Source organism: Pongo pygmaeus, chromosome 22 (assembly GCF_028885625.2).
Source record: "Pongo pygmaeus isolate AG05252 chromosome 22, NHGRI_mPonPyg2-v2.0_pri, whole genome shotgun sequence".
NCBI classification, from domain to species: Eukaryota; Metazoa; Chordata; class Mammalia; order Primates; family Hominidae; genus Pongo; species Pongo pygmaeus.
Window position 1 is genome coordinate 49,032,475 of NC_072395.2, and position 26,023 is coordinate 49,058,497.

Below are 26,023 nucleotides of genomic sequence, written 5' to 3' on the forward strand. Positions count from 1 at the left end.
AAGGGAATGGATGTTTTGGGAAAGGAGGCAGAAGCCAACAGAGAACAGTGGTTATTATCAAGATGGGTGGAGTAGAAGTTAGTTTATAGAAGACACTGGCTTAGGCCTGGTGCGGTGGCTCACGCCTGTAATCCCAGCAATTTGGGAGGCCAAGGCTGGCAGATCACTTGAGATCAAGAGTTCAAGACCAGCCTGACCAACATGGTGAAACCCCATCTCTACTAAAAATACAAAAAATTAGCTGGGCGTGGTGGCGCACACCTGTAATCCCAGCTACTCAGGAGGCTGAGGCAGAAGATTCGCTTGAACCTGGGAGGCGGAGGTTGCGGTGAGCCAAGATCACATCACTGCACTCCAGCCTGGTGACAGAGCTAGACTCCACCTCAAAAAAATAGAAAGAAAAAAGACACTGGCTGAGAGGGTCACCAATATCTGCATATCAAAACTAAGAATGAATTTACTTGGCCAATCTCTCTACTGGGTGCATCAGCCTGAGCCAGATAATGCAGTGGGTTCTGATTTATAATGCCTTCTTTACTGTCGAGAGGGGTAAGGATTAAAGTTCGGGTTTAAATTAAAGTTGAAATGCTTTACTTGGTTTGAGTATTATTTTGCAAGGACCCTGGCTGTTTCTGCATGTCTTAAACTGATGAACGTAGCTAAGAAGACTTTTAAGTGTGACAAGACAACTTGATCCAAGAAAACAGATTTCTTGTCAGAATACGGAAATTTTTTTTTTTTTTGAGATGGAGTCTAACTCTGTCACCCAGGCTGGAGTGCAGTGGTGCGATCATGGCTCACTGCAACCTCTGTCTCCCAGGTTCAAGCAATCCTCCTGTCTCAGCCTCCCCAGTAGCTGGGACTACAGGCGCACACCACTACGCCCAGCTAATTTTTGTATTTTTAGTAGAGACAGGATTTCACCATATTGGTCGGGCTGGTCTCGAACTCCTGACCTCAGGTGATCCACCCGCCTCGGCCTCCCAAAGTGCTGGAATTACAAGCGTGAGCCACTGCGCTCGGCCAGAATACTCAAACCTCAGTGTTGTACATTTACTGTCAATCCTGTCAGTATCAGTATATTGTATACAGTATACGGTAATTGACAGTATACTGTCAATTATAAATTTGAGTTTTTTTAATGATGATTTACAAATGAATTTGTCAAAATTAAATTAACCCCCCCCCATACACACACACACCTGGAGTCCTTTACAGATAGGTGGTATATGAATACAAGGCACAGATTGTATGTGCATGGTGGCTTTGGCCCAAATAGACTGGTTCTGTTTTCAATGTTAAGTGTAAAGCAGTTCTTTCATCTCTGTTCAGTGCAGTGTTGAGTGTTACTAGGATTTGAAGAACCTAAAAAAAAAAAACTCACCTGCTTGCCATCTTCTTGTTTTTTTTTGTTTTTGTTTTTGTTTTGTTTTGTTTTTTGCTGTTTTCGTTTGCTGCTTTCGTAAAACCAGTTTATCATATTCTCATTAGGAAATCAATTTTCATGAAATTAATTTTTTTTCCTGCTAACTATGGCTCAATCTTTTCGTTTCTCTCTGCTTCTATCTTAAGACCATTCCTCAAATTGACCACGAGAGGATTTACATCTGGGGCACTTGGTATATGCCAAATGGAGACAAAATCAGAACCAGCAGCCTGGCTGGACCAGAGGTCCAGCATCCCAAACTATTAAAATATTCTTAGTGTTTCCAGGGAAGTGATAGATCCACTTTGGAAGCTGATAATATACCCCTTCCCTAGAAACATGCATATACACCAAGTGTTCTAAACAACTTCCAAGTGCGCATGACCTCCCCCACCTCCCAAGCCCATTGACCACTGCCTCGCCTTCACGAACTCCATACCTGGTCTGATCATTTCTAAAGGACGCTCGGGGGTTAAAAGGAGCAAGGCCACTGCAGAAATGACAGTCTTCATCCACAAGTGGCCAACTTCGGGTTGGCTGGAGCCGAAGCTGGGTGGGGACAGGGCCTGTGCTCAGGTGAGCACTGCCTACCGCGCACCCTCCAGGTGCATCCTGCCCTGAAGCGGTCGGACTGGACCGTCCAGGTCCCAGCGCTCGAGAGGATGGCAGGCAGGGGCTGGGGATTGTCTGGCGATATGAATGCTTTCTAAGGTTGACGTCAAGGTCCCTTCCTGAGCCATAGTCCACGTGATAAGCTCCGTCCAGGTAGAAATGATCTCACCTCTCCTGTTGCCCAGGGTCGGAAACCTGAGGCCCGTGCGGGCTGGGGCAACTTAGCGAGGGTCCTAAGCCCGCCGCGCCCCCTGCGCCCGAAACGTGTGTGGAGGGCTTGGACGTGGTCCAGAGGGAAAAGATGGGGTGAACCAGGTGCCGCGCACCCTTCGAGGAGCCCCCGCTTCTCCGTTTCTGTGAGTGACTCCAAAGCACCTCCGAGGGCCGATACACGCGCGGACGACCTTGGGCGGGCACTGACCAATGTCCCCTTCCCCTCGGTTGTGTAGGGGGTCCCCAGGTGAGGCGCGTACGCCTCTCCGCCCACCTGTACGAGGCCTTTCCCGGAGCAGCCCGGCTACGAAGCGACGCCCATGGCGGGGAAGCTAAGGAAGACTCGCTCCCTCACTCCGCGGCTGCGGCGACTGAACGGCTGCAGCACGCCGGGGCCCTCGCCAAGCCCTGCTCCCAAGCCGAAGCCCCGCCCCCACGCCTATGGCCCACCTCCAGGCCCCGCCTCTGATCCCGCCTCCATGAGTCAAGCCCCGCCTTTCAGCCCAGCCCGACCAGTCGAGGCCCCGCCCCTGTACGTACAGCCCACTTCCAGGCCCCGCCCTTGATCCTGCCTCCATGGGGGTCAGGCCCCGTCTTCTAGTTCCGCCCCGCCCGCGGAAACCCCGCCCCCGCGCGCCTATGGCCCACCTCCAGGTCCCGCCCCTGAGCCCGCCTCCAGGCGTCCAGCCCCGCCCCAACCGCCGAGGCTCCGCCTCCAGGTTCCGCCCCGATCCCGGCGGTGGGGGAGAGCCGCTGCCGCTGGTTCTCTGGCGCGGCGCTTCCTCGGTTCTGGCTCCCCGCCGCGCCGCAGCCCTGCCCAGTCTCTCTCCCGCAGCCCGGAGGGCTCCTCCGCGCCGCACGTGAGCGCGCCCGCCAACAGGGCCACTGCCGCGGTAAGTCGTGCCCGCGCCCTGTCCGGCGTCCAGTCCTCAGCCACTGGGCGAAGCCGGAGGAGCCGGGCGTCTCCTCCCCGCCGGCCCGCGGGTCTTTCCTCGGGTCCAGAGGGCTTGGGCGGCGCCGTGGGGCGGCCCGGGGTGCAGGTGGCTTCCCGGCGCGCGGCCCGGGCCCGCGGCGCGCGCTGCTGCAGTGCGGGGGCGGGGAGCTCGGGGCCGGAGACCGGGAGGGCAGCGGGCAGACTGGGTGGGGTCCCCTCGGGTTACCTGACCCTGGCGCGGAGGATGTGATGCCGGCCACGCCCTCGCCGAGCGGAGCGGCAGGTGCAGGTCAGGGGTGGGTCGCGGCCCGCGCGCCCTCCCGGGGCCGGCCCACGGCGAGTCGCTCAGCCTTTGTTTGCTCGTGAGGTCCTGGCTGGAGAGGAGGCTGGAAACGCGGACCTGTGAGAACTGAGGGCTTTCCTCGTCGGGGAAGACCCCAGTCTTCCAGCCAGCCCCCAGGAGAAGGGATCCGGGCCGCAGTGGGCGCTCAGCCAGCCTGGCCCCTTCGCCCTGCAGGGTTCCCGGCTGCTCGCGGGGACTGTTACCCGCAGTGTTGCCTTACACTCGCGACTGCAGCCCCACAATTGGGAAGACTGCTAGGATTTTTTTGGTAAGGTGAGGGAAGACCGCTCCCCCGGCCCCACAAGCCTGCTGCTGTTAGGTGGCTTAAATTTTTTCCAGTACAATTTAATTACCACTTTGAAAGACCACATTCAAAACAGTGTGTCCCAGAGTTGATTAAGCCCATTGGTGATGAGTGTTTCTGTGCTGTGGACTAAGGATCATTATCAATTTTATTACTAGTAGTTCATATCTGTTATCTGTTGCTAAATGTTTTTGCTTATGTGGTAGGGTCACTGTGTCCTCATTTTCATCGAACTGAGAAATGTTCCTTCATATAAACATATTTACAGTGAACTTTTTTGGGATCTAGCAGTTGGTTTTTCTCTTGAACTTGTTTTTTTCTTTTTCTATATTATTATTATTATTATTATTATTATTATTATTATTTTGAGACGAAGGTCTCATTATGTTGCCCAGTCTGGTCTCAAACTCCTGGGCTCAAGCAGTCCTTCCACCTCGGCCTCTTAAAGTGCTGGGATTACAGGTATGAGCTACAGTGCCCAACCCTGAATTTGATTTTCTATGAAATTAAAAATGGGTAAAGTGAGAGATTTCTTGCTGACATTTTCGATTTTAAGGTATCTGAGCAGATTACACTTCTTATGTGATTACTTCTTTGTGTGTCTAGTTATTTACAGGCTGTATAACCGTGGGTTTTACTGAACTTTCCAATCTCTCACAGGAGACATATCCAGGATAGATTGCAAGATCATTGGCAAAAGAGCTATTTAAGGACTGAACCAATAATTTTATCACTAGCATGATGTAGTGGAGACCCTGTACTGTCTCACTGAGCTGAGCTCGAATCTGGTTCTGCTAGCTGCTGGGTGTGTAACCTGGGCAATTTTCCAAATGGCCTGACTTCTAATGTCCTTATCTTGGGCCTAATACCCATCTCACAGGACTCTTGTATTGCATCAAAGAAGTGCATGCAGCCGGGTGCGGTGGCTCACACCTGTAATCCCAGCACTTTGGGAGGTCGAGGTGGCGGATCACAAGGTCAGGAGATCAAGACCATCCTGGCCAACATGATGAAACTGTGTCTCTACTAAAAATACAAAAATTAGCTGGGCGTGGTGGCGCGCGCCTGTAGTCCCAGCTACTCGGGAGTCTGAGGCAGGAGAATCGCTTGAATCTAGGAGGCAGAGGTTGCAGTGCGCCGAGATGGCGCCACTGCACTCCAGCATGGCGACAGAGCAAGACTCTGTCTCAAAAAAAAAAAAAAGAAAAGAAATGCATGCATAAGGCCAGGTGCGGTGGCTCATGCCTGTAATCCCAACACTTTGGGAGGCCGAGGTGGGCGGATCACCTTACGTCAGGAGTTCGAGACCAGCCTGGCCAACATGGTGAAACCCCGTCTCTACCAAAAATATTTTTAAAAATCAGCCGGGCGTTGTGGCGGGTGCCTGTAATCCCAGCTACTTGGGAGGCTGAGGCAGGAGAATCGCTTGAACCCGGGAGGCAGAGGTTGCAGTGAGCCAAGATCACACCATTTTACTCCAGCCTGGGTGACAAGAGCAAGACTCTGTCTCAAAAATCAAAAACCAAACCAAAAAAAAACAAAAAAGAGACCGGGTGCAGTGGCTCACGCCTGTAATCCCAGTACTTTGGGAGGCCGAGGCGGGCGGATCACCTGAGGTTGGGCATTCGAGACCAGCCTGACCAACATGGAGAAACCCCATCTCTACTAAAAATACAAAATTAGCTGGGCGTTATGGCACATGCCTGTAATCCCAGGTACTCAGGAGGCTGAGGCAGGAGAATCACTTGAACTCAGGAGGCGGAGGTTGTGGTGAGCTGAGATGGCGCCATTGCACTCCAGCCTGGTCAACAAGAGCGAAACTCCATCTCAAAAAAAAGAAGAAAAACAAATGCATGCATAAATGGTGAATTTACCAAGCTCACCCAGAAGACTTGCTTGGTAGCATACCACGTGCCCCATATTTTGAAATAAAGGAGCTTGCATGAATGATGATTTCCAAACTTCTCACGTGTGCTGGTAGTTACACCAAATAGCACTTTCTTCATATGGCCAACCATAACACTGAACTGCTCCAGCTACCTGCTCTTACTTGGCTGATGCCCTTCTTGCCATGAGCAGTGGCGTCCCTTGCCACCCCACCTTCTAAATACACACCTTATCATCAGTACACACCTTATCACAGTTCTCTTCCTGGTAACTCTAGCCGCCCACACCTCTGGACTTTGAGGACTCCTCTGCCAGTGGCTGAGTTTCCTCTTGGTATCATCAGACTCTGTCACTTTGTCCACCCTCTGTCACTTATGTGTGTTAAAAGGAGCAAGGCCACTTTGTCCACCCTCTGACACTTATGTGTGCCACGTTAAACTGAAATTATGTATTTAGGTACTTCCACTTTTATTAGGCTATGAACTATGAGAGTAGGGACCTTGTCTTATTTACGTTTCTTTCCCCTGTGCTTAGACACTTAGTAGAGTGAACAGGCTGTGCACCACTGGAGTATTGCAGTGGTTTAGAGATGCTGGGTTTCAGAACTGAATTTTCTGGGAAAAAAAAAAAAAAGTAGTATGGACCGTTTGGATATATCAACTTCTTAGTCTTTACTTGGCAAAAGGAACAAACTACCAGCTCTCATTACCATCTTTTCCTTAATATTTTCAAAATGTGTGAAGGCAGTTATTTCAGAAAAAGGGACGGGCCTTCCCAGGATTGAGTAGGCAGTCTTATTTTGTGGGTGGGTGTGCAAGGTGCAGTATATTTTTGCAGAGAGGCACGCATATGCAGAGGCTCTGTGGCAGGATGGGTCTGTCTTGGGGTTGGAGGGTGCAGTGACAAGTGGGTAGAGTCTTGTAAGCTGGAAACGGGGTGGTTTGGTTCTATTTTAAGTTTTCTTTTCTTTTTTTTTTTTTTTTTTGAGACAGGGTCTCACTCTGTCACCCAGGCTGGAGTGCAGTGGCACAATCCCAGCTCACTGTAACTTCCACCTCCCAGGTTCAAGCGATTCTCCTGCCTCAGCCTCCCAAGTAGCTGGGATCACAGGCATGTGCCACCACACCTGGCTAATGTTTGTATTTTTAGTAGTGACAGGGTTTCGCCGTGTTGGCCACGCTGGTCACGAACTCCTGATGTCAGGTGATCCACCCGCCTCGGCCTCCCGAAGTGCTGGGATTACAGGCGTGAGCCACTGCACCTGGCCTCATTTTAAGCTTTATGGAAACAATTTTGAACATGGCAGTTGTATGCATTATGTTTTAAAAGGATTCTTGGAGCACTGTGTGTAAAGGCACCAGAAAGGGGCAAGTGTGGGAGAATCATTTGGAAGCTTCTGCAAACATGCAGGCAACAGGCAGCCCACACTGCGGTGTGGCGATGGAGAGCAATTGAGTCAACAGGTGTTTAGGGAGAGGCAAACAGGACTGGGGTTGAGCATGGCAGGTGAAGAGAAGGAAGAGTCTAGAATGATCCCACAGGTGAAGGGGCTACTTTCTGAGAAGGGAAAGACGGGAGAAGGAGCATGTTGAGCAGATGGAATTGAGAGTTTACTGTTGTTGTTTTTTTTGTTTTTTGATGGGGACAGAGTCTCACTGTGTCATCCAGGCTGGAGTGCAATGGTGCGATCTGAGCCCACTGCAACCTCCGCCTCCTGGATTCCAGTGATTCTCCCGCCTCAGCCTCCTGAATAGCTGGGATTACAGCCACCATACCCGGCTAATTTTTCTATTTTTAGTAGAGATGGAGTTTCACCATGTTGGCCAGGCTGGTCTCGAACTCCTGACCTCATGATCCACCCACCTTGGCCTCCCAAAGTGCTGGGATTACAGGCATGAGCCACTACACCTGGCCTAGTTTTATTTTTTTAAACAGCTTTATTGCACTATAATTTGCAGCTCATAAAATTCATTCAAGTATGTAATTCAGTGTTGTTGTTTTTGAGAAAGGGGCTTGCCATGTTACCCAGGCTGGTCACAAGCTCCAGGCCAGAAGCCATCCTCCCACCTCAACCTCTGGAGTAGCTGGGATCACAGGCATGAGCCACTGTGCCCAGATAATTTCAGTGATTTTTCATACATTTACAGAGTTGTGCAAGCATCGCCATCATCCCATTTTAGCACATTTGCCTTACCTGAGAAAGATCGCCGTGCCCAATGGCCATTACTCCCTGTTTTCACCGCACCCCAGGCAGCCACTAACCTACTTGCCTTCTCTCTGTATTTGCCTGTGGAGGGCATTTCATATCAATGGAATCATACAATGTCTGGTCTTGTGTGTCTGGCGTCTTCCACTAAGCGTGTGTTTTCAGGGTTCGTCCATGTTGCAGCATTATCAGTATTTGGTTCCTTTCCATTGCCTCAGCGTTCCTTTGTGGATAGACCATATTTTGTGGATGGATGCTTGTCTTAGTTAATTCAGGCTGCTCCAACAAAATAGTGTAAACGAGGTATTTCTGTTATAAGTGACAGTAGTGTATTCCTGTAGTTCTGGAGGCTGAGAAGTTCAAGATCAAGGTGCTGGCAGATTCAGTGTCTGGTGGGGCCTGCTTGCTGTATCCTCACAGTGGAAAGAACAGCCAGGCTCCCTTGGGTCTCTTTAATTTAATTTATTTATTTGAGACAGGGTCTCATTCTGTTGCCCAGACTGGAGTGCAGTGGCATGATCGTGGCTCACTGCAGCCTCAGCCTCCCAAGCTCAAGTGATCCTCCCAACTCAGACTCCTGAGTACCTGGGACTATAGGCATGTGCCACTACACCCTGCTAATTTTTGTATTGTTTGTAGAGATGGGGTTTCACCATGTTGCTCAGGTTAGTCTCAAACTCCTGGATTCAAGTGATCCACACCTGCTTTGGCCTCCCAGGATTTCAGATGTGAGCCACTCCATTCAGCTGGTGTCCCTTTTAAAAGGGCACTAATCCCATGACATAATCACCTCCCAAAGTCTTCACTTTCTTTTTTTTTTGAGATGGAGTCTTGTTCTGTCACCCAGGCTGGGGTACAGTGGTGCAGTCTCAGCTCACTGCAACCTCCACCTCCTGGGTTCAAGCAATGCTCATGCCTCAACCTCCCAAGTAGCTGGGACTACAGGTGTGTGCCACCATGCCCAGCTATTTTCTATTTTTATTTTTTGGTAGAGATGGGGTTTCACCATGTTGGCCAGGCTGGTCTCAAACATCTGACCTCAAGTGATCTGCCCGCCTTGGCCTCCCAAAGTGCTGAGATTACAGGTGTGAGTCACCATGCCCAGCCGCCAGGGAATGTATTTAGCAGTTGGTAGAGGAGGAGGAAAGAAGTTCAGAGAGGTAGGTGGGAAACAAGCTCTGGGGCTGGAGGGGCCAGAGGAGTGTGTGGGCCAAGAGGAGGCTGCTAGGCTGCTTAAAGAAGTGGTCTGCCGCAGAGTGCTACTGAGAGGTAAAGTGAGGAAACAGAAAGGACCTCTGCCATTGGTGACTTGAAAGTAGTGGTGGTTGCCAGGCGCGGTGGCTCACGCCTGTAATCCCGGCACTTTGGGAGGCTGAGGTGGGCGGATCATGAGTTCAAGAGTTCAAGACCAGCCTGACCAACACAGTGAAACCCCGTCTCTACTAAAAATACAAAAATTAGCTGGGCATGGTGACATGTGCTTGTAGCCCCAGCTATCTGGGAGGCTGAGGCAGGAGAATCACTTGAACCCAGGAAGCAGAGGTTGCAGTGAGCCAAGATTGCGCCACTGCACTCCAGTCTGGGCAACAAGAGTGAGACTCTGTCTCAAAAAAAAAAAAAAAGAAAAAAAAAAGAAAGTAGTGGTGGCCTGGTGAAGATTGGATTGGGTCTGGAGTGATCGGAAATTGAAGTATGAGATTTCATGAAATTTTTATAACTGTACTGGCCCGTAAATGAAAGACTCAAGCTTAAAGAACGTGTTGTACCTTCAGTTCAGTTTCTTCCACTTACCATATTTGCCTTTTTGTTTGATTGACTACATCCAACTTGTTTAGCAATCTACCCAGCTAACCGCGTTCACTCATGTTTAACTATATAGCATTGCTCTGTATTTGTCTCTCCTTTCAGACTGAGCAGTACTGGTGAAATACTATTTGTCCTCATATATCAGTTAGGATTGTGGTTGGCTATAACAGAAAACCTGATTGAACAGCGGCTTAAACAAATTAGCTGTTATGCGCAGAAAACATACACCAGACATTACAGCATCTGGGGTTGGGGTGTGGTGCCTTCATCATGCCATCTGGGGCTGCAGGGGCTCTGTTGTTCCACTCAGCCATCGTTAGTTTGTGACTTTCGTGCATGTTTCATGACAGGTGCAAGATGTAGCTTCACTCCAACATCATGCCTTTGTTCTAGGCAGAAAGAAGAAGAAAGGAGGCCAAAAGGCTTATGCCAGGAAGTCTGCCTCCTTTCCAACAGCCTTTTTGACCCACAGCTTCTACTGACATCTCATTGTCAGGAGCTGTCACATGGCCACCTAGATGCAAGGGAGTCTGGGAATTACAGTGTTACCATGAACAAAACCAGTGCTCCCTTAATACAGAAAAGGAGAACAAGGCATGTTGGGTAGATGCCTGCCACACTTTAAATAAAACAGCCAGGCGTGGTGATGCATCCCAATAGTCCCAGCTACTTGGGAGGCTGAGGTGGAAGGAAGGATCACTTGAGCTTAGGAGGTCAAGGCTGCAGTGACCCGTGATCGCGCCACTGCACTGCAGCCTGGGTGGCAGAGTAAGACCCTGCCTCCAAAAAAACATAAAAAATTTAAAAATGCCATATGATGGGAGGGGCGGTGCTCATTCAAAATTACCAGCTGGCAACAACATATAGTCTAGCAGCTTTGGAGCTTTGATCCTGGAATTAATTTTGTCAATTACTTGGAGCCCTAGCACTTCTGTGCTGTCTGCTCCTGTTTCCTGTTCTCCCCCAGAATCCACGAGGGCGGGAACTATTTATCTTTCATCTCCCACAGTGCCTGGCCCAGAAGCCTTGCTAAATATTTGAACAGGATTGCCCAGTGAGTTTGTGCACAGTTGTGTTTGTTGACACGTGTCTTCTGTAGCTCTGGGTTGGGAATGATTTGTATCCCCGAATGGCTCTCTCATTTGGTTATTTTTTGATTTGCTTTTAGATACTTTTCTGCTGTGAGAATGTAAGATGGATCCAGAAGAGCAGGAGCTCTTAAATGATTACAGATACAGAAGCTACTCTTCAGTGATTGAAAAGGCTTTGAGAAATTTTGAGTCCTCGAGTGAATGGGCGGATCTCATATCTTCACTTGGCAAACTCAACAAGGTATGTAGGGTGTATCCTATTTGGATTGCATGCAGGTGAGGACATAATTGTCTTTTTATTATTATAAGAAATTACATGATTATATTATTTGTATTTTATAATCTTTATATTATTACATATTATACAGTATAATCTTTATATTATTTCAAGGAAATACCATTATATGTACAATGATGATTGCAACAATTAGAAAATATAGAAAAGAAGAAAACCACTCATAATTCTGTCCTCCAGTGTTACCCACTGTTAACCTATCAATGTATGTACCTCCTTTCAGCTTTTTCTGAGCATAAAAATATATATAGTGTTCATATAGTTGAAGTCTTTTTCTTAACAGTGTTAATGTCTAGACAAGATAAAATTTAAAATTGTCAAATTAGGTATTCAAAGACTGTTCTTTGTATACTCCTTAGGATTTTTATTTATTTTTCTTCTTTGATCTACTTTTTTGATCCTGTTACTGCTGTCTGGTAACTCCTAGAAGACTAAAAGTTGAAATAAATATTGAAATCTGCCCAAAACTTGTGTGTGTGTGTGCATGTGTGTGCATACGTGTGTGCATGTGTGTATGGGGTCAGATCTAGGAAAACCAAAACTGGTCAAACGTGGGCTTGACCTTGTACTCTATATCAGGGGTCCCCAACCCCCAGGCTGCTGACTGGTACCGGTCCGTGGCCTGTTAGGAACCGGGACACACAGAAGAAGGTGAGCGGTGCGAGCGAGCATTACCGCTTGGGCTCCGCCTCCTGTCAGATTAGTGGTGGCACTGGCTTCTCACTGGAGCATGAACCCTATCGTGAACTGCACATGTGAGGGATCTAGCTTGCATGCTCTTTATGAGAATCTTTTATTTTTTTTGAGACAGTCTCACTCTGTTGCCCAGGTTGGAGTGCAATGGCGCAACCTCGGCTGACTGCAACCTCCACCTCCCAGGTTCAAGCGATTCTCCTGCCTCAGCCACCCGAGTAGTTGGGATTACAGGCATGCACCACCACGCCTGGCTAATTTTTGTATTTTTATTAGAGACTGGGTATCACCATGTTGGCCAGGCTGGTCTCAAACTCCTGACCTCAAGTGATCCACCCGCCTCGGCCTCCCAAAGTGCTGGGGTCACAGGCGTGAGCCACCACGCCTGGCCACTCTTTATGAGAATCTAACTAATGCCTGATGATCTGAGGTGGTACAACAGCAGATCTACAGTTTCATCCTGAAACCAACCATCTGCCTTCCCCCCCCTCTGCCACCCCATCTGTGGAGAAATTGTCTTCCACGTGGCTGGACGTAGTGGCTTATGCCTGTAATCCCAGCACTTTGGGAGGCCGAGGCAAGCAGATCACGAGATCAGGAGATCGAGACCATCCTGGCTAACGCGGTGAAACCCCGTCTCTACTAAAAATACAAAAAAATTAGCTGGGCGTGGTGGTGAGCACCTGTAGTCCCAGCTTCTCAGGAGGCTGAGGTAGGAGAATGGCATGAACCTGGGAGGTGGAGCTTGCAGTGAGCCGAGATTGGGCGACAGAGCAAGACTCTGTCTCAAAAAAAAAAAAAAAAAATTGTCTTCCACGAAACTGGTCCCTGGTACCAAAAAGTTTGGGAACCACACCTCTATATAAGTGACATATAGATGGGAGCATTACATTTTCCCATCCTTTCTTTCCCAGAAAGAAAGTGACACAGGGACTTTCAAGTGCTCAGATGACCACTACAACTTGTAGGTAGATGATATCTGGGCTTAGAGAAGCTGTACCGGGCTCTGTTGCTGTTCGGACAGGACCTGAGTTTGGAGCCCAAGTGCTAGGTGGGAGTTAGGAGATGTCTAACTCCACTCTGCAGATCTCAGCTCCCCAGGCCAAACACGACAGGGGAATTGGGGTGAGTGAAGAATTTCAGCAGCCTGACCCTCCAGCCCTGACAGATGGCTATCAGGCACGCTGCAGATAGGCAGTTCTTACAGCTCGTTGCCAGTAAGCTGCTGGTCTTTTGCAAGGCATATTTATGACATGTAAATGTCATGGCTCCGTGCTGGCTACGGTGGATAAATGTTTCTAAGGTCTTTAAAACAGGAAATAAGAGCTTGCAAATCCTTTGGTTGTACAGCTCTATCTCAGGAATTCTCTAGGTGAATGCAGATTGCATTCGCAGACTTGCATGAAGGTAGATTGCTTTTTGAGGGGAAAGGGAGAAGCAGTAGAACCACATTGAGTCCCACATTCTTCTGGATGTTTCACTGTTTCAGTACTCAGCCCTCCTGGAGTCTAAGAACAGCCTATTTTTTTTTTTTTTTTTTTTTGAGACAGTCTTGCTCTGTCACCCAGGCTGGAGTGCAGTGGCGCGATCTCAGCTCACGACAACCTCAGCCTCCCAGGTTCAAGCGATTCTCCTGCCACAGCCTCCCGAGTAGCTGAGATTACAGGTGCCCGCCACCAGGCCCGGCTAATTTTTTTGTATTTGTAGTAGAGATAGGGTTTCACCATGTTGGCCAGGCTGGTCTCGAACTCCTGACCTCAAGTGATCCACCCACCTCAGCCTCCCAAAGTGCAGGGATTATAGGCATGAGCCACCGTGCCCAGCCGAACAGCGTATTTATTGCTGGGGAGGGCACAGTCTTCATTATTTCTGTTTTTTCTTTTTCTTTATTGAGATAAAATTCACATAACACAAAATTCACCATTTACCCATTTTAAAGTGCACAGTTAAGTGGCCTTTAGTACATTTACCATGTTGTGCAACCCTTACTACTCTCTAGTTCCACACGTTTTCATCACTCCAAAAGGAAACCCATACCCATTCAGCAGTTGCTCCCCATTCCTCCCTCCCCCCAGCCCCAGTAACCATGAATCTACTTTCCCTCTCTACGGACTTTTCATGGAAATGGAATCATACCACATGTGGCTTTTTGTGACTGGTTTATTTCATTTAGCATAATGTTCTTAAGGTTCATCCTTGTTATAGTATGTGTTAGAATTTCCTTCCTTTTTATAGCTGAATAATACTCTATTGTATGGGTAAGTCACATTTTCTTTTTTTTTCTTTTCTTTTTTTTTTTTTTTTTTTGAGATGGAGTCTCGCTCTGTCGTCCAGGCTGAAGTGCAGTGGCACAGTCTCGGCTGACTGCAACCTCCACCTTCTAGGTTCAAGTGATTCTCCTGCCTCAGCCTCCCGAGTAGCTGGGACTACGGGCGCACGCCACCATACCCAGCTAATTTTTGTATTTTTAGTAGAGACAGGGTTTCACCATGTTGACCAGGCCGGTCTTGGACTCCTGACCTCCAGTGATCTGCCTGCCTCGGCCTCCCAAAGTGCTGGGATTACAGATGTGAGCCACCGCGCTGAGCCACAATTTTTCTTTATCCATTGATCAGTTAATGGACATTTAGATTTTTACCTTTTGGCTATTGTGAATAGTGTTGCTATGAGCATTCGTGTACAAGCTTTTGTTTGAACCTCATTTTTCAATTCTTTGGGGTGCATACTTAGGAGTGGCATTGCTGGGACATATGGAAACGCTATGTTTAACTTATTGAGGAGCCACCAAATTGTTTTCCCAGCAGTTGGACCGTTTTACATATCCACTAAAAGCAATGCGTGAGTGTTCCAGTTTCCTAACATCCTCACCAATACTTATTTTCAGGTTGTTTTTTTTTGACACTTGCTCTGTTGCCCAGGCTGGAGTGCAGTTGTGCAATCTTGGCTCCTGCAACCTCTACCTCCTGGGTTCAAGCGATTCTCATCCCTCAGCCTCCTGAGTAGCTGGGGTTACAGGCGTTAGCCACCATGCCTGGCTAATTTTTTATTTTTATTTTTTAATACAGATGGGGTTTCACCATCTTGGCCAGGCTGGTCTCGAACTCCTGACCTCAGGTGATCTGCCCGCCTCGGCCTCCCAAAGTGCTGGGATTACAGGTGTGAGCCACTGTGCCCAGCCTATTTTCAGTGTTTTAAAAATGATAACCATCCTAGTGGTGTGAAGAGGTCTCTCCCTGTGGTTTTTTTTTTTAATTAATAATTTTAAAAAACTTTTATTGAGACCCCACCAGGTGCAAAACCTGTTCCTGACGTTAAGCTCCTTCTTCCTTTGCAATTCGGTCTTCCTTGAGTGGTCCCATGAATGCTTTCTTCTCCTCCATGGTCTGGAAGTGGCCATGGCCAAACTTGGAGGTGGTATCAGTGAACTTAAGGTCAGTCTTCTCCAGAGCCCACCATCTGGTCTGCACCAGCAAAGATGTGCACAGAATGAGCACTCGCTTCTTGGTTCCCACCACACAGCCTTTCAGCATGACAGAGTTATTGGTCACTTCACCATAGTGGACAAAGCCACCCAGAGGGTTGATGCTCTTGTCAGACAGGACATAGTCAGTGGAGGCATTGTTCTTGATCAGTTTGCTGTCCTCAGTAAGGTAGCCCTGGCCGATCTTACAGATCTTCTTGTTGATCTCAGTGCGGTGGTGGTCGCCTTTCTGCCCAGCTCATGCCATGGAGAAGGCCACGTGGGCAGGATGCCATGCCCCAATCCAGGCCACCTTGCACAGGCCTCGGTGGGTCTTGTGGGGCAGCTTCTTGTTGTGCCAACAACTGGTGACCCCTTTGTAGCCTTTGCCCTTGGTCACCCCGGTGATGTCGATCATCTCATCCAGCCCAAATGCTTGGTTCACAGATACCTGCTGCTCTAGCCCCTCCTGGGCCCAGTCCAGCTTCTCAGCCGTGGTGCCTCCATTCACTTGGATCTCCATCAGTTGAGCCTTCTTCTGGCGCAGAGGAAGCAGGCGCGTCTGGGTGTGGGCAGCAACGCGGGTGACTTGGCAGTGCTTCCTCATGCTGCTGAAGTCTTCTCTGGCTGCTTCTTGCCATCGTCATCCTGCCATTTCTTGCAGTACTTGGTAAAGGCCTTCTTCCTAGATTTATGCCAGTTGTTAGAGAAACGCCTTTTGCACTCATCATTGATGTGCCCAGCAAAGATAGTCTTGAAGGTCCAGAGGCCTCAAGGGGTTTCCACGTAGCCCACAATGCCCATAACCACCATAGGTGGTGTCTCCACAGTAGTCACGGCCTCTGCCACCTCCTTCTCTTTCACCTTGGGTCCTGGCCTGTTGACTTCCCATGTGATGTGGGTCGTGCCAGCCTTGTATCCCAGCAAGGCTGTGACGTTGACCGGCTTGGAAGGGGCATCCTTGGGGAAGCTCTTCACCTTCCGACGATGCCTATTTCTGTGCTCCCATGTCAGGAAGCAGAGGGACCCATGTCTGGGAGTGGAGAACTGTCTGTGAGACATCATGCTGTCAAATTCCACCGGTAGAGCTCTCCCTGTGGTTTTGATTTGCATTTCCCTAATGACTAATAATTTTGAGCATCTTTTCATATGCTTGTTGGGCATTTTTGTATCTTTTTGGAAGAAATTTCTATTCTAGGCCTGGCGCGGTGGCTCATGCCTATAATCCCAGCACTTTGGGAGGCTGAGGCCAGCGGATCACGAGGTCAAAAGATCGAGACCACTCTGGCCAACATGGTGAAACCCCGTCTCTACTAAAAATACAGAAATTAGCTGGGCATGGTGGCACGCACTTGTAGTCCCAGCTACCCAGGAGGCTGAGGCAGGAGAATTGCTTGAACCCGGGAGGCAGAGGTTGCAGTAAGCTGAGATCGTGCCACTGCACTCTAGCCTGGGTGACAGAGTGAGACTCTGTCTAAAAAAAATAAAAAATAAAAAAAAATTATATATATATATAAAATTATCCAGCCGTGGTAGTGCTTGCTTGTGCTCCCAGCTACTCAGGAGGCTGAAGTAGGAGGATTGCTTGAGCCCAGGAGATCAAGGCTGCAGTGAGCCATGATCGTGCCACTACACTGCAGCCTGAGTGACGGAACAAAACCCTGTTTCAAAAAAAAAAAAAGACATAACTTTGTTAGAGTTGTTACCTGAGGATTCCCATCCCAAGGATCTCCTCTTGGATCTCATTTCTTGTTCCCTGCTGCTGTGATTAACTATTGAGTTCAAGCAGCCACCTTGAAGAATTTGCAAGATACGGTTGGGACAAAGGTGATGCTGTCAGTCCCTGCCTCTGCCTTGCCTGAGGCCGCTGACATTCATGGAGAGCTCACTGCGTGCTAAGGAGTTGATGTGCATTATTGTATAATACTTAAAATGTATCTTGAGATCCGTCTCAGGTTCAACCACTTGTGCAAGGCCACTGCCAGCCAGTGGCAGAGAGAGGGCTCAGACCCCGACCAGCCTGGTTCCAAGGCCCATGCTCATGAGCAGAGCCTCCAGCCTTCTTCATGTCAGTATCTGTATAGCTCACGTAAGGGGAAAGGGCTGTGCTTCTTTGCTGCCAGGGACCCTGTCTCCATCACCCAAATGCAGTAGGCGCAATTATTAGGCCCGTTTTACCGATGAAGGCTAACCCACTTGCCCAGTGTCTTATAGCAGCTGAGTGGTTATTATGGATTGAATTTTGGCCTCCATGAAAGAAACCCTGGAGTCTTAACCCTTAGTACCTCAGTATGTAACTTGGTTTGGAAACAGTGTCTTTACAGAGCTAATCGAGCTAGAGGAGGTCATTGGGGGTGGCCCTAATCCAGTGTGACTGGTGTCCTGATGAAAAAGGGGAAATGTAGCCACAGACATGCATGAGGGAAGGCACCACGTGAGGATGAAGGCAGAGACCAGAAAGATGCATCTCTACAAGCCAAAGAGTGCCAAAGAGTGACAGCAAACTCCTAGCAGCAGGGGGAGAGGCACGGGACAGATTGTCTATGCAGCCTTCAGAAGGAAGCCACTCTCTTGACACCTTGATTTCCGACTTAACATGAGAGAATACATTTCTGTTGTTGAAGCCACCTGGTGTGTGGCACTTCGTTATAGCAGCCCTAGAATGCAATGACAGTGGTAGGACAAGATCTATTAACACCTCAGTACTGGGGATAAGGCATTGAACACTAAGCCCCTGCTCTCATGGAAAGAAACAACACTTTCTTGGCGAGAGACAGACGACAGATGACTGTGTGATGTCAGATGCTGAATGCTAAGAAGAAAAATAAACTGGGGAAGTGGGGTATGGAGGAAGGAGGAGGAAGTGCTATTTTAGACAGAGAGGGCACTGACAGTGTGACCTTAAAGCAGAGATTGGGGTGAAGTGAGCAAGCTGGCGGGAAGGGCAGTCTGGGGCATGGGCCTGTGTCCAAGGCATGGGAAGGGGACAGGAGTAGCCTGAGGACAGAGTGACCAGAGATACAGCAGGGTCAGTCCACTGATAGGATTTTGCTCTGGCGGGGAGGGGAAGCCACTGAGCTTCCTCCCAGGGAGGCTGTGAGCAAGGGAACCTCTGCCTCACCCATTGCAAGAATCCCCCGGGCCGCCAGCAAGCACAGGAGCCAGTGTGGATGCCCGCACCATTAGGCCTGAGATCAGTTCCTGCCGTTACTGGGTGTGGAGGGTTCGGATGGTGCTGGAGGGAGCACATCTTGATCAGCATCAGGAATACTTGGTTCTGTGAAACTTGCAACTTCTGTATTCAAGGGTCCCTGATAGGAGTTGATATGAATAAAGAATTTTCTTCACTGGGTGCAGTGGTGCATGCCTGTAATCCTAGCACTTTGGGAGGCTGAAGGCAGAAGGATCACTTGAGCCCAGGAGTTTCAGACCAGCCTGGGCAACATGGCGAAACCTTGTCTCTCCAAAAATACAAAAATTATCTGGGCATGGTGGTGCACACCTATAGTCCAGCTACTCAGAAGGCTGAGGTGGGAGGATCCCTGGAGCCTCAGCCTGGAGCTCTTGCACCACTGCACTCCATCCTGGGTGACAGAGTGAGACCCTGGCTCAAAAAAAAAAAAGGAATTTTTTTAAGGCTTTGGCAATCGTCACATTTCTTGGACTTATGCACAGAAATTCAATGAGTAAGAGTTGAGAGTTGGGCAGGGCACAGTGGCTCACGCCTGTAATCCCAGCACTTTGGGAAGCTGAGGCAGGTAGATCACCTGAGGTCAGGAGTTTGAGACCAGCCTGGCCAACATGGTGAAACCCTATCTCTATTAAAAATAAAAAAAATTAGCCAGGCATGGTGGCGAATGCCTGTAGTCCCAGCTACTTGGGAGGCTGAGGCAGGAGACTCGCTTGAACCTGGGAGGCAGAGGTTGCAATGAGCCAAGATTGCACCACTGCACTCCAGCCTTGGGGACAGAGCGAGACTCTGACTCAAAAAAAAAGAGTTGAGAGTTGAATTCGTAAAATTCTTTATAATACAGGTTTAAACAATGATATAGGACACAAAAGCTTAGGGTCAACGTTGTTTTTTTTAAGGTAGGTAACTAAATGTTATAATGCATAAACATTAGATTTAGAGGAGAAGACTCATCCAGTCAACCCTTTTTTCAACTAAGAAAACTGGTTCCCAGAAGGTCTTGGTATGTCCAGCTGTAGACAGATTCTAATGGTATCATTTTCAAACTTGCTCAATGTTTCAGCATCATTTTTAGAATTTTTCTGTGTTAGAGAATAGTTTATCTTTTTTTTTTTTTTTTTTTTTGAGATGGAGTCTTGCTCTGTCACCCAGGCTGGAGTGCAGCGGCCCCGTCTTGGCCCACTGCAAGCTTCGCCTCCTGGATTCAAGCAATCCTTCTACCTCAGCCTCCCGAGTAGCTGGGACTACAGGCGCACACCACCACGCCCGGCTAATTTTTTTTGTATTTTTAGTAGAGACGGGGTTTCACCGTGTTAGCCAGGATAGTCTCGATCTCCTGACCTCGTGATCCACCTGCCTCGGCCTCCCAAAGTGCTGGGATTACAGGCGTAATTACACCTTGCCCAGCCCAAGAAAAACATTTTAATCAAGTGCTTTTTGAGCCCTGAACCCAAGTGCTCTACCAAGCATGATTTACAGCTTTGATTTTGGAAATGAAGGCTAATAGAAATAAATTAACTCTAGATTTTAAAATCTTATCATTAAAGCTCTTTAAAAAAAAAAAAGTCATAATGGTCCTAAATGAACCAGTTTTTTTTTTTTTTTGCTGCTTTTATCTGATGACACACTACGGTTTCACAGAGCAGCTATGAACAGGAAGGGCAGCATGAGGTCTGTGGTGTCACACAGTTCAGCTTCCGGAGTCTTCATCAGTTAGCTACAAGCACCTCCTGTTTAAAGCAGAGCCTCCTGATGGTGTGTTTCAGAATTAGTGCTGCAGTGTGCTGGGTGGGAAGAATACGGGTTGGAGCTTGGAGACCTAGTGAACTACTCCAGCCCTTTACAGATCGGCTGCAAGACCTCTTTACCTAAAAACTTGGTGAGAGGCCAGGCGTGGTGGCTCACGCGTGTAATCCCAGCACTTTGGGAGGCCGAGGTGGGTGGATTACTTGAGGTCAGGAGTTTGAGACCAGCCTTGCTGACATGGTGAAACCCCGTCTCTACTAAAAATACAAAAATTAGCCGGGCGTGATGGCAGGCATGTGTAATCCCAGCTACTTGGGAGACTGAGGCAGGAGAATTTCTGGAACCTGGGTGGCAGAGGTTGCAGTGAGCCGAGATTGCACCACTGCACTCTAGCACTCCATCCTGGGTAACCAAAAACCAAAATAATAAATAAATTAATAAAAACTTGGGTGAGTCCAACAGAATCCTTCTTCTTTTTTTGCGGCTGGAGTGCAATGGCATGATCTCAGTTTACTGCAACCTCTGCCTCCTGGGCTCAGGCCATCCTCCTGCCTTAGCCTCCCAAGTAGCTGAGACTACAGGCATGTGTGTGCTACCATGCCTCGCTAATTTTTGTATTTTCTTTTTGTAGAGACAGGGTTTCACTATGTTGCCCAGCCAGGTCTCAAATTCCTGAGCTCGAGTGATCCTCACGAAGTGTGGGAATTATAGGCGTGAGCCACCGTGCCTGGCTGGGATCCTGATTTTTTACCCCTGCCTGAATCAACTCCTCTTCCCTGTTGACTAGTATTAGTTCACATAAATCCTCTTCAGCATGGAGTCTATGTTAGTCTGCTAGGCCTGCCATAACAAAATACCACTGGCAGAGTGGATTAAACAACAGATTGTTTTTTTTCACAGTTCTGGAAGCCAGAAGTCCAATATCAACGTGTCGGCAGGGTTGGTTCCTCTGAGGCCTCTCTGCCTGGCTTGGAGATGGTGTCTTCTCCCTGGGTCCTCACAGGATCATCCCTCTGGGTGTATCTGTATCCAGATTTCTTCTTCTTCTTCTTTTTTTTTTTGAGATGGAGTCTCACTTTGTTCCCCAGGCTGGACTGCAGTGGCACTATCTCGGCTCACTGCAACCTCCACCTCCCGGATTCAAGCGATTCTCCTGCCTCAGCCTCCAAAGTAGCTGGGATTACAGGCGCCTGCCACCACAGCCAGCTAATTTTTGTATTTTTAGTAGAGATATGGTTTCACCATGTTGGCCAGGCTGGTCTTGAACTCCTGACCTTAAGTGATCCGCCCGCCTCGGCCTCCCAAAGTGCTGGGATTACAGGCATGAGCCACCGCACCTGGCCCAGATTTCCTCTTCTTACAAGGACACCAGTCAGACTGCATTAGGGCTCACCCTAACTGCTTCATTCTACTTTGATTACCTCTTTAAAAATCCTGTCTCCGGCCGGGTATGGTGGCTCATGCTTGTAATCCCTTGGCCTATGGGAGGTCAAGATGAGTGGATCACTTGAGATCAGGAGTTCAAGACCAGCCTGGCCAACATGGTGAAATCCTGTTTCTACTGAAAATACAAAAACGAGCTGGGTATGGTGGCGCATGCCTGTAATCCCAGCTACTCAGGAGGCTGAGGCAGGAGAATCACTTGAACCCAGAAGGCGGAGGATGCAATGAACCAAGATGGTACCGCTGTTCTCTAGCCTGGGCAACAGAGTGAGACTCTGTCTCAAAAGAAAAAAAAAAAGAAAAAAAAAAAAAAACCTGTCTCTAAATACAGTCCCAGTCTTAGGTGGAGGTCAGGAAGTGCTTTGCCATAGGAGTTTGAAAGGGATAGTATGTTCAGCCGTGACAGTGTGATGAGGAGGTGCAGGCTGTCTCTCCACCTGTCACCTGTTTACAAAGCTGATCTCTGGTGGAAGCCCAGATGGTCTTTTATCACACACCTTGTAGAGGAACAGAGGAAGTGTGATTTCTTTAGTCTTGTTCATGGTCCAGGAGCCCAGAGAGGAGCTTCGACTTTGGGGGGTGTGTGCGTATATGTGTGCGTGTGCGTGTGTGTGTGTGGTGATACAGTTAAGCCCCCAGAACTGCTGAGTCAGGAAAGCCTTCTAGGTGATTTGTGCCCCCTCCACCGCATGCCAAGAGCTCTGCACCAGCTTATTCATGGGGCACTGCATTGTGGGGGTATCCTACATGTCTGCTGGGGGTGGTCCTTTCAGCCTTCCTCCCCCCACTGGAGCCTTGGTGCTGCTGCCACAGTTAACTCTGCACTCCTTATCCCTGCTGGCCAGACCCTGCATGTTCAGTGGCCTAGAACAAGGCCACGAGCCCTGCCAGCCTCCTTGTGTATGAGCTGCATCTCTCAGCCTGCAGGGTGCCTGGTTTCATCTCAGCATCTCACTTGTAGGGCATCATCTGTTAGAGCATAACACCTAAATTTGGGGCTATGATTGTAGCCATTTTCCAGCCACCTTTGTTCTGATGACCTCTGTGGAGGTGGTCAGGTAAGTGCAGGGCCGGGGTCCTCATGGACTGATATGGGCCTGAATTGCCTTCTGAGAAGAGACCAAATGGAAAGGATGCTGTTGATGGGAATTCTTGACTGGCTTCACATTAAACTAGATCCTGTACCTCTGCAGGAGAGGGGCCAGCCCAGCATCCATTTGTCTCTGGCAGTGTCCTGATGCTCTTGGCACCGGGATTTAGAAGATGCAGATCCAACTCCCATTTTTTTCCCTGCCCTCCCTTCCCCTTTCTTTTCTTTTTTGAGATGGAGTCTCACTCTGTCGCCCAGGCTGGAGCACAGTGACCCAATCTTGGCTCACTGCAACCTCCACCTCCCAGGTTCAAGTGGTTCTCCTGCCCCAGCCTCCCGAGTAGCTGGGATCACAGGCATGCGCCACCACACCTGGCTAATTTTTTTTGTATTTTTTGTAGAGACGGGGTTTCGCCGTGTTGGCCAGACTGGTCTTGAACTCCTGACCTCAGGTGATCCGCCTGCCTCGGCCTCCCAAAGTGCTGGGATTACAGGCATGAGCCACCGTGCCCAGTCCTAACTTCCATTTCTAAGGTGTGGCAAAGGCTGCTGAATCCTTTGCTGTCATTCTGTTGTGGGTGCCGTGCTGGGGCTCTGATGATGTTGCAGCTTCGCGCCTTACCCCAGGTTATCTGAAGGAGCTGAGGATGTTCAAGAGCACTGCTACCCAGGCTTCACAGCAGCCTCAGTGAGGGCCATTCACACTGTAAGGTTGAGATGGTCTTTTTGAAAAGAGCATTTCTCTTTGCTGAGAAGAGTCTGATATGCTTTTCAATAATTTGTAGCCAGGATAGTCTATTTACTTTGCGTTTGAGTGAAGGAATATTTTTGCCATTCTTCCTTTCAGGTCTGCTGTGGGGATGGAGGTAGTCCAGATTTAGAGATGAATTATTCCTCCAGTGCTGTGATTTGAATGGCCCTTCCAAAGTCCATGCTGAAACTTAACCCCAATATGACAATATTGGGGTTGGGGGGCCTTTAAAAGGTGATCAGATCATGAGGGCTCTGTTCTCATAAATGAGTTACTCGATGTATGGATTAATGCATTGATAGGTTATCCTGGGTGAGGAACTGGTAGCTAAATAAGAGGAGGAAGAGAGGCCTGAGCTAGCATTAGCATGCCCAGCCTCCTTGCCATGTGATACCCCACACCACTTCGGGACTTTGCAGAGAGTCTCCACCAGCAAGAAGGCCCTCACCAGATGCAGCCCCTTGAGCTCGGCCTCTGTAACTGTAAAAAGTAAATTTATTTTCTTTATAAATGACCTAGTTTCAGGTATTCTGTTATAAGCAACAGAAAATAGGCTAAAACATCCAATTACCTAACAGAATTGAGTTTATAGATAAGGGAAAGGGTTTGTGACCCACCTACACTATATAAATTCTGTCAAGAAAGTTATGAGCTAGAAACTCCGTGTTAGGCCTTGGTGTGGAAGGTACTGTGGACTGAATTGTGTTTCTCCTCCTCCCCTCAAACTGATATGCTGAAGGCTTAACCCCAGTGTAGTTGTATATCAAGGTAGGATCTTTGGCAGATGATTTAGGTTAAATGAGGTCATGAGGATGAGACCCTAATTTAATAGGACTGTGGGCTTCTAAGAATAGGAAGAGGCCAGGCACAGTGGCTCACACTTGTACTCTCAGGACTTTGGGAGGCTAAGGCAGGTGGATCACTTGAGCCTAGGAGTTTGAGACCAGCCTGGACAACATGGGGAAACCCCATCTCTACAAAAACAAACAAACAAAATTAGCCTGGTGTGGTAGCATGCACCTGTAGTCTCAGCTACTCGGGAAGCTGAGGTGGGAGGTTTGCTTGAGCCCAGGAGTCTCTTAAAAAAAAAAAAAAAAAAGAGGAAGAGACAGACTTCCTCCTACCTCCCACCATGTGAGGACACAGTGAGGCTGTCTGCAAGCCAGGAAGAGAGCTGAACTGCTGGCACCTTGATTGCGGACTCAACCTACAGAACTGGGAGAAGTGAATTTCTGTTGTTTAAGCCGCCCACTCTGTGGTATTTTGTTATGGCAGCCTGGGCCAACTAATACAGAAGGAACTAAGTTAAACTTGTATTTTTCAGAAAAAAAGCAACTGTTTGAACAGGAATACCAACATTCAAGCTTGTATTTGAGTCACATACAGGCATTCCCATTTACCTATCTTTTAAAAATAGTCTTTTCCTTTTAAATTTCTTTCCAACTTTATTGGACGTACAATAAACTGCAAGCATTTAAAAGTGTATAATTTAAAGAGTTTTGACATAACGTTTATCCCTGTGAAACCATCACCACAATCAAGGCAATGAGCATGGATCTGTCACCCCCAGAAGTTTCCTCCTGTCCTTTTGTCCTTTTCCTCCCTCGCTTGTCCCCAGACAACCACTGATCTGTTTTCTGTTACCATAGATTTGTTTGCATTTTCTGAAAGTTTATATAAATGGAATCCCACAGTATGTGCCCTCTCTCTCCTCTTCTGTTCTGGCTTCTTTGACTCAGCAAAGCTATTTTGAGAGTCATTCAGGCTGTTGTGTACATCAAAGTTTCCTTCTTTTTTACTGCTGAGTAAGATTCCATGGATATACACAATTTCTTTATCCATTTCCCATTAGTGGACATTTGGGTTGCTCCCAGTAGGTATATGTTTAATTTTTTAAGAAGCTGCCAAACTGTTTGCCAAAGTGGTTGTATCATTTTACATTCCCAGCTGCAGTGTATGGAAGCTCCAGTTCTCCCCCATCCTCTTCAACACTTGGTATGGTCAGTCTTTTTCACTTTGGTCATTTTAATGACAGTGTAATACTCTCTTATTGTGGCTTTTGCATCTTGTACATGACAGATGATTAGAAAGTCAGTAAGTGGTCATTGTAACTTTGTTTTAATTCCATAGACACATAACATAAAGATCACTGTAAGACTCTTCAGTGTTTTATTGTATGTAATAGCAAAAAATTGGGAGTGACCTCCCCTGGTAGGGGAGTAGTTGTGAAGTGAGTCATGGAATGACAATATAATGCACACACAGCCATGGAACTAAGTAGACTTGTAGTTACTAACATGAAAAATGCTTATTATAGATAAGGGGGAAAAGAGGACAGGCGAACAGTTTACATATAGCCCACTCAATCTTGTGTGTATGAGAGAGAAAGGGAGGGGGCACTGTATAGGAGTGGACAAGATCTCGAAGCCCCTTATTGTTGGACTAGTGTATTTCCAGTTTTTCATGACTCTGAGTAAAGCTATAATGAACATCTTTATGCACGTGGCTATTTTTGTCAAGATAAATTGCTAGA

At 48.1% G+C, this 26,023-nt stretch overlaps 1 protein-coding gene and 1 pseudogene across 3 annotated transcripts in view; one reads left to right on the forward strand and one right to left on the reverse strand.

The window, feature by feature from the left end:
- The first annotated feature begins 2,962 nt into the window (after positions 1–2,962).
- Positions 2,963–26,023, forward strand: part of DOP1B (DOP1 leucine zipper like protein B) — a 136,380-nt gene continuing 113,319 nt past the window's right edge. Inside the window, exons 1-2 of one of the 3 annotated variants that reach the window (XM_054468840.2) lie at positions 2,963–3,144; positions 10,900–11,063. In XM_054468840.2, the coding sequence (XP_054324815.2) occupies positions 10,926–11,063 (138 nt within the window). In that variant the 5' untranslated portion in view covers positions 2,963–3,144; positions 10,900–10,925. The remainder of the gene's footprint in view (positions 3,145–10,899; positions 11,064–26,023) is intronic. The other 2 variants (XM_063659904.1, XM_063659903.1) reach the window with 2 other exon arrangements.
- Positions 15,109–16,332, reverse strand: LOC129022580 (large ribosomal subunit protein uL3-like; annotated as a pseudogene).